The sequence below is a fragment of the Aphanomyces invadans genome (genome assembly GCF_000520115.1).
Source record: "Aphanomyces invadans strain NJM9701 unplaced genomic scaffold supercont1.7, whole genome shotgun sequence".
Classification (NCBI taxonomy): domain Eukaryota; phylum Oomycota; class Saprolegniomycetes; order Saprolegniales; family Verrucalvaceae; genus Aphanomyces; species Aphanomyces invadans.
The window spans coordinates 638,874-647,830 of record NW_008580152.1 but is presented as its reverse complement, the minus strand read 5'-3'; the positions used below and the strand labels follow the sequence as shown (position 1 = coordinate 647,830).

At 49.5% G+C, this 8,957-nt stretch overlaps 1 protein-coding gene across 1 annotated transcript; it reads left to right on the top strand.

Moving 5' to 3' along the window:
- Positions 1-3,008: 3,008 nt before the first annotated feature.
- H310_04405 (hypothetical protein) lies at positions 3,009-3,832 on the top strand (the record flags this gene model as incomplete). The annotated part of the gene is made up of 3 exons (XM_008868734.1): positions 3,009-3,335; positions 3,399-3,588; positions 3,705-3,832. The coding sequence occupies 3 exons, from the start codon at positions 3,009-3,011 to the stop codon at positions 3,830-3,832; spliced, it is 645 nt and encodes a 214-aa protein (XP_008866956.1).
- Positions 3,833-8,957: the final 5,125 nt, after the last annotated feature.

The window sequence follows — 8,957 nt, the reverse complement described above, 5'->3', positions numbered from 1 at the left end:
GACACAGTGCGCCACGCTTCTTTTGCCTAGCCCATTGCCTGAACAAGAGGTACTTCGTACAGTTCAGTTTGATGTCCTTCCATAACATCATCAATTTGCTCCAGAGCGTTCTGCAACTGCCACTGCTTCACCTTCGCCTTGAAGGACGCGATGATGCCAGCGTCTTGAGGTTGAAGGTAGGCTGTAGTGTTCCTTGGCAGCATCTTCACACAAACGTTTGATAGGCGTTCGGATTCATCAATCTTGTGAGAAGCTGCATTGTCCACGAGCAGTACGATCTTGCGGTCATCCGCCACCATGCGCTCATTGAGGGAATGAACGTACGAGGAAAAGAACGCCATTCATCCATGCTTTCTTACTTGATAAGTAGTTGAAGCCTAACGCACTTGGAGATTGGCCACCAAAGCAGCGTGGACGAACAGAGCTACCAATGAACAATGGATCAGTGACATCGGAGCCGTCCGCATTTGTTGTCAAGGCGATGGTAATTCGCTTCTTGGATTTCTTTGTTCCGGGCAAGCGACTTCGAGTGATTGACCGGTGAGGAGACAAACAGTAGAAGAATGATGTCTCATCCATGTTGTAAATCTCACTTGCGTTATAGCCACTTGTGAGGTTTTGCATGTCCATTATCCCAGTCGCAACGATCCCGGGCGATACGGAAACTGCTTCACCGTGCTGAATTTTTGCTCGTAAGTCCATGTCGTCGTTGAAATTTGTGGAGCCATCTCTTCAAAAATGATATTCGTCGTATCTCAGGCAATTGTAGGTCGTCAAACACATTGATTGCCTTTTTTCTTATGAGTTCTCCAGTGACGCAAGCACCAAGTTCTTCGCAACGAAGTACCCATTGAAGAACGAGTGCATCGACCTCGGGCAGCAGCATCGCTCGATCTACGCTTCTCGTTTTGCTGTCGGCACGTTCGCTTGCATTTGAGTGCTTCTTTAACGCCAGTATAAATTCTTCTTTTGCCCATAAAGCGAGTTCAGAATATACTTTTGTTGGATTCTGCATGTGGTGTACATGCAGCAGGTGTCTCTCATGCAGTGTCATGCGCTCCTTCATCGTTGAAATTTCACAAGTGTTTTGTTCCAATACAAAACCAGTTTAAAAAATCAAATGCCACTGCTTAACTTGATATATTAACTTTCAAGAATTATTCACTTTGACCTGTTCGACTTTACGAGGGAAATCAGTAGTACATTCACAACTAGCTATTGTGAGTTTTACTTGAAATTATCAATCCTGCTCGAAACAATCGCCCCGACCCAATCGCCAGAGAATCGAGACCTCTATACTTTGATATTATTTCTCAAATGTTTCAGATGTGCGAATGACAGTCCACGTGTTCCAAGAGCCAAGACACCGATAGCACCAGTGCTACAGTCACGCCTGAAAGACCACCCACAGCACGCCACTCTTCATACTCAACGAGGTTGCGCACACCAGCACGTTCTTCACAGCAAACATCTCCCCACAGCAGCAGAGCAAGCCCATACGTCCCCGTCTCTTGGTAGACGCGAATCCAATTGCCGATTGTCCTCTCCGACTTGTTGTACGTACATAGCCGCAAGCTGCTGTCTCGTGTACCCGAGGTTGAAGAACCCGTACAAACAATAAAAAACGTATTCGGGTGTGCATGTTGCTTTGTCACGATGTCGTCCATGGGAGTGTGAAAAGGAGATGTGAGGGGGAATGTCAGCTGGTGACTGTGTTGAAAGTTTTGATTTCAATGAGGAAAGGTGCAATCATCTCACATTTATAGCCAATGATATCGAAGCGGCGGCGGCTTACCGGTGATTCTCGCTGGCCAGTTGAATCGAACTCATTCGGCAAATTTGGCAGAAATTCACAATAACTCTTCCAGTAAACCAAACCCTCACTGAGACAGAGCCTTCGTGGACGAGAGAATGAAAACCCCGCAATGTATTTCTTTCCCATCGGCAATCCTTCGGGGTATCATGGCCAGCCTCTTCTCGGCTGCGGACACCACAGAGTTTTCGCGGAGCCACTTCCTGGTGGATCAGCTTGCTCATGAGATGGCCTCGCGTCCAAAGAGTGACTCGACCTGTCTTATTGTCTAGTATATATTATTTTGTATTTTGTATATACGTTTGTATTATTTCTCAAATTTGTTCAGATTCTTCTTGAGCAAGTCATACGATTTGGACTAACACTACAGGGCAGCGTTTTCGCTGCTGTAAACCAATGTCACATGAAATCGAGAGGGGTGTTAGTGCATTTTGTGAACAGTCTACGGTTTTCAATTTCATATTGCGCTTAGTTGAAGTACATTATTGTTCAAAACAAAGCACCAGACATAACTGTTGCGCGTGAACGAATATATGCCCCACGTACAACGACGAAGGTAGAAAGCATGTTTAAAATTAATTAATGTTGGTCGAAGTAACCTTCTTGGTGCGATAATAAGATGAAAACAAAATCGCTATGGTGCGATGTTCAAGACGTTGCTGGAATTAGATTGAAATGGTAATAGTTAATGTGGGGTCACAGCGAATGCCAGCGGGCACCAAAACTGCTCAGCCAAAAGGCAATCTTACTATGACATCTTGTGCACCTAGGTTGATCATTTAACAGTAAGGACAATTCGATAAAACACTAGGATTATAGCAAACTAAATATCAGTAACAATGTGTTTAGTTTTGTTTGACGACTGCAAGATCAAGTTGTATCATATCATGTGCTTGGACGTGGATAATCATCGATTGGCCAAAAATATGTTTAATTTCATGAGACTGATTTTTGGGCGTCCATAATATTAATAATCCTAAAGTTTGGTAGAGTACCATGGGGGAAGGATTTTTGTCGTTCCCTTTACTGTTGTGGGAGAACCATTCAATCAAACGTTTCGCACACAACATTTTAGGTTTAAAGACCGGCCACTCCTTTAATTCTTCTCCGATTGGACTGATTCTTCGTGCATTGGATACGTCTAGCACACTTCAGATCACCCAAACTCGACCAAAACCCGAATCTGCCAACACGCATGGCCAGAGCTGCCAAGACCGGTCGTGAGCTCACCGAAAGTGAGCGAATGCGACTGTACTGTTCGATCGCGATCAAGAAGGACGGTGTCGCTGCACACTGTGCGAAGATGGCTTTTCGTGCAGAGTATGGTGTGACGCAGCAAGCTGCTTCGCTCATATGGCAGCATGGTCAGTCTACGGAGGCGACTCTGGGCTATGCTGATTTATCGGCGCGCAAGCGGACAACCACTCTGGTCGACGTGGAGGCCGAGTCCACCGGCATCGCGTTGACAACGCTGTGGAGGCTTGTTATGGCTAAGAAGAAAACGGCGCACAAGCCGCGTGAAGTCCATACTGACGGACTAGCACAAGGCCGAGCGGGCGACGTTCGCTCGCTCGTCCTAACATAGGGACGTGACGTCGAGCTCGTGTGGCACGACATGTTCGATCGTGTGCACATTGATGAAAAGTGGTTCTTTGTGACGCAAGTCAACCGACGCTACTGCCTGTGGCATGATGAAGAGCTCCGTGAACGCAAGTGCCAATCGAAGCGCCACTTCACGAAGGTCATGCGGTTGCAAGGCTACGCTTTAGCGGCAGGTGCGAAGGGATGTGGGATGGCAAGATAGGTTCATGGGCTTTTGTGGATACGTAGTTCGCTCAACGGCGAAGTCGGAACTGTACCAGTGGCGATCCTTTCACAGGGCCAAGGGTAGTAACCAAAAGCGTGTACCGGCAACACCTTATCGAGAACGTGATCCCGGCGATCAAGGACAATCGGCCCGGCAGACGCGCCGATTTGATTTGGATCCAGCAAGACACGCACGGCCACACGTCGCAGTGAACGATCCTGCTATCGTAGCGGCGGGTCGTTCGAACGGGCGGAACATTCAGCTTGCGCTGCAGCCCCATGAGTCCGGACTTCAATGTCCTGGATCTTGGTTTCTTCAACGCCATCCAGTGTTTGTAGCATCGAACGTTAGGTAGCTCAATCGACAAGGTCGTGTCTGCTGTCGAGGTAGCGTCCAATGACCTCAATCATGTTGCGCTGAACAAGACCTCCATGACATTGCAAAGCGTCATGGAGGAGGCATTGAAAGTTGGTGGCGAAAATTGAACATGGAAGCGGCTTAAAGGACGCTTTTAGGTATGCAACGAACAAAATGCGCAACTTTATATAAAAATCGTGTGTACAGGCATATGGTGAATAATTAATCCCAACATGTGAGCTGACAATGTCATCAGTGCTGCGGCTGCGACACTCCGCCAAGCTCAACTGTCTCAAGGCCAAGTGTCGTCCCTCCCCTACGCGGCAAGGCTCCAAGAACGTTCACTTTCCGACCAACCCGCATCCAGTGCAAGAGTTTCCTATCACCCCATTCGGATATCACCACGAAGTTATCGAACTTTCACAAGGAGGAGTTTCAACTTCGCCAGAAATATCCTGAGGCCGTAGTCTGAGTTCGCAGTTGAACGGAGATGTCTGGACCGAGATCTTGGCCGACTTTAAGGATCAATTCTGTTGCCGCATGACGCGCGAGATGGTCGATCATCTCTTTAAAGAGTCCGATCAACGTGAGGGCGAATCTGTGTGGGCGTACGCCATTCGAGTCTAGACTATCTTGGACGAGATCAACATTCCGGCTCTTCAAGGCACGACGATCTTCCAACGATGCGTGCGACACCCTCGAGCCCAAACCTACCTGGAAAGCACTGACAAAGAACTCACGTCGATTTCGGACTGTATAAAGCTGCGTCGATCGCGACAAATCCGATTGGACAACCAACCGAATTTCCAGCGCATGGTGCGATCGGAATTGGCCTCGACCATGGCGTCCACACTTTTGTCATCGTGCACGCCGCCTCGGTCGCCGAACACCCACCGGCGTTGATCTAAGGTTGGACTCGAGGTCCAGTCTACTGTCGAAAACCTCCTTGCGGCCTTGATAACGCAGCAACAGCAGCAGCAACAACAACTGCAAGATTTGGTTGTCCATATTGAGAAGGCTGACCGCGTTCAGTTCAAGAGGCGTTCATGAAGTCCATCGCCGTGCCTCGATATGTTGCCCCAATCCAGCCGACTCAGTCGTCCCATTACGCTGCCTCCTACCCGATGGCTTACGCACCCGTGCAAGCGCAGTCGGCTTCCTCTCAACCTGATAAGGTCTCCTCAAGTGTAGTGAAAGTATGTGGGCGTTGCGATCGACTGGGCATATATTATATTGACTGCCCCCGCAAACACGTGCGCTGCAACCTTTGCCATGAATCCGGACACTATGCGGGTGAGCACCCTAAGAATTGCCACTACTGGAAGCTCCCCGGTCACACGGTGTCGAGTTGTCCTTCAAAACCCGCGCTCCACGCCTGAGAAGCCGGCGCTGTGGGGGACTCGAACAACCCCACGGCTATCCACCCCCAGAACGTCCATAAAGTGTTCGAGACAATGCATCCATATCTAGTTTCGTCTGTGTCGCTTTGGCGATCTCGGCGGATGCAAACACCTATGTGGGACTCTCGGCACACCCTCCAGATCCCACCAAGAGGCCCCAGTGAACGGACCTTGTCCTGACGCCCAAGCCTCGACAGCGATGCACCACAAACATAGTACTTACTCAGGCAAACTACACGGACGGGATCCGAAACAAGCAGACGCGTGTTCCGCGTTCGCCCAAGTTGGAGTCTGATTCAATGTCTTCTTGCTGCGACGAAATTACACCTTCTGCGCAGTTGGACTCATCATCAGCCCTTGACCACGTGTTGGGCGCAAACATTACAACCGCGCGTTCGGTGTTTTCTGAGAAAGATATTTCAGACCTGTTATTATCGCAGGCAAGCGCACTTGATGACGAGAATGACAAGGGGGTCGAGGACCGACTATACCCCACTCCAAGCCGGACATCACTCGCTAGTTTGAACTTGTTCGTCAACGCCGCAAGATCCCGTCACACGATGAGAATTTACTCCCTGGACAACTCACCCTCGGAGTCACACTTGCTACTGGCTCCTTACCCCATCGAGATGAAGCCACATGGATCAGATGGTTTGAGGACATACTCCATAAGTGCGAAGAAGCTCGCCGAGCTAATTGCGATTTTCGCACAGCTGCTGCGTCACCGGTGGCTCGAATCAGCGGGTTGATGCAAATCCATACGCTGTACTAGACCATTGCGAGGCGAAGGATCCAGATGATGGCGACTTCGACGAGACGACCACGTCGACTAGCTTGTGTGCTACACCGTCGACAACAGTGGAGGTTGCCTTGGCGGACTCTGACTCCAAACCTGATCTTTTGGACAAACTGAACTCTGCGGTCTACGTATCACTGTTCCGCTCCCATACAGCTCGCATGTCTCTTGCACTGCACCCAATGCTACAGTACACAGAAGGCAGCCTGTTGTCCCTTCCTGCTCTACCTCAGGGACATCCTTTCGCAAACACTTCTCCATAGGAGGACATGCTGCGCACCGCTTGGATTAACCGCAACGCCCATCGTCGTGTTGCTAAAGCCGACCCGACTTACTGTGACGTCCTGTTCTCAGACCCGACACGGTGATGTCGCACCCTGGCACGTAAAAGTACAACTTTTTACCTTCAAGTTGTGCCAATCGGAAGTTCAAGTTGTGCAGCACAGAGAAACATCATCTCTGAAATTCAATTTATTCGTTTAAAAGGTAACAAGTACCGACCTGCATGTCCTCCAAGTTGATAACAGCTTCGTAAATCTTCCGAATGTGCAAGAAGCACTTGGCACACAGGCTTGGAGAGCTTCTTGTGACGCTTCCTCAAGAATACGGCCGCGGTGGGCTTTGATGGTGGTGTTGGGGGGAATAGTGAGGAGCTCTTGGCGCCTCTGGCGAAGACTTCGCTTGACATCCGATTTAAACGCAGAGAAGACGTTTTCGATGTGATTCAGGATGGGACTGTAGGGACCGAGCCGGAGCAAGGTCGGTGTGCCAAATTCCGTTGCCACAAATACATCCTCATCACGGGGCTGCATTGCGTTTGGCGAGTCACTTGGACTGCCTTTTTCCTGTTCACATTCTATATCTGATTCAGGATAAAGTTTCAAGGCTTGCACAACTTGAACTTCCGATTGGCACAACTTGAAGGTAAAAAGTTGTAGTCTGCCGTTCCCGGTCACTTCGAGCACCAGATCTGTTCGTACACGCTTACGTAAACGGTACCAAGGCTATCACTCTTTGCATTGACACATGTTAAATCTAATAAGAATATCATAATTGAAAATGGTGCTACGAGTAGCTTCGTCAGCGTCATGTGTTGGGTATGCCTAGGACTGCCACTCCTCAAGCAGTCTGATTTTATCTCAGCCAACAACTCCTAGCTCGACATGCTTGGACGCGCCAATTTTTCATCACACTGGCCGGCCGGACTGTAGTCGTTGGAATTTCTGTTCTGGGTGATGTCCATGGTGCTCGCGGACTGCATCGTCGGTATAGACTAACTACGTTACTTGGGAGCCGTAATCAATCTCGACAACAATACGCTGACTCTACAAGATGTCGACCACATCATGTCATACCTGATTCGGTCTTGGCCCCTCACCCAAGTTGTATGACCATTGTTTCGGCCACTGTTACCGTACCGGCCCGTTCAGTATGATGGATCCCTTGCACCGCTGGGCTAGGCCTACCAAACCACTCCACATTCTTAATGGAACCCTTAGGCACTGCTCCGCTTCAGTGTGCAGCAGCTCTGTACCATACGACGCCGGAACTTTCGATACTGTTGGAAGTTATGAACCCGTTAACACACCTGTCGACCTACCTGCACAACTGCCTTGGGTACTTTGACCTCTCTTTTCAACGATTGCGTCGAGTACTTAGGCCGCACGACCATATCTGAAGTTTAACCTCAGTCGACACATGTCTTTGATGCTCCCTTTGACGCAGACCAAACGACGACAATGCAAGCAAGGAGTTACCCATCGACTGGGCGGAGCCTACCCTAAGCATCGAGCAACGCGAGCTTCTAAGTAAGACCCTAATGAAATTCGTGGACACCTTCGTGGATACCTCCAAAGCCCCTGGTCGAACCTATCTCGTCGAGTTTATCTTCGACAGAGGCGACAGCCGCCTGATCCGAAGGTCACCTTATCGCACTTTTAAGGCGGAAGGCAATTTCATGGAAGCCGAAATCAACCAATACTTGGAGCTGGGACGTATAAGGCCATTGAGACTCCTTGGTCCTGCCCGGTGCTAATGATTCGGAAGTTTGATTGATCGATCGATTTTGTGTTGACTACTCCAAGCGCAACGACGTCACCATCAAGGACTCTTCCCCATGCCAAGAACCGATGACCTCTTGGATGTCCTTGGGCGGGCCAAACTCATCTCAACGATGGACATTGCCTCTGGCTGCTGGAAATCTCAATGGCCAAGAACAGTATAGAGCAAACTACCTTCACGTGCAAGAATGGACTGAGCGAAACGCTGGTGATGCCGTTCGGGCTGTGCAATGCAATCCCGTGCTTGAACGGCTGATGGAACACATCCAGGTCGACCGCATATGGAGAACATGCCTGATGTACCTTGACGACTGCATCGTCTTCAACGAGGACTTTGGATCACACCTCGTCAGGCTCAACCATGTCTTGGAGAAGTTCAGAGAAACCGAATTTAAACTCAAGATGTCCTAATGCAAATGGGGCCGTTCGTCAGTCCCCTTCCTCGGGCATATAGTCACTCCGGCGGGCATCTTGCAGAACCCAGAAAAGATCAAGTCTGTATCTCGAGTTCAAAAGCTGAATAACAACAAGCAATTGCGCTCATTCCTCGGGCGAGCCAGCTACTTCAGACGTTTTGTCCGAGATTTCTCCAAGATTGCCCTCCGCTGACTGCCATGATTACCGACGACATTTTACGTGGACACCAGACTGTGAGGTCGCACTCAACAAACTGAAGCATTGTTTGGTGAGTGGACGCGAGTCATATCGCTGTTTGCGCCGTCCT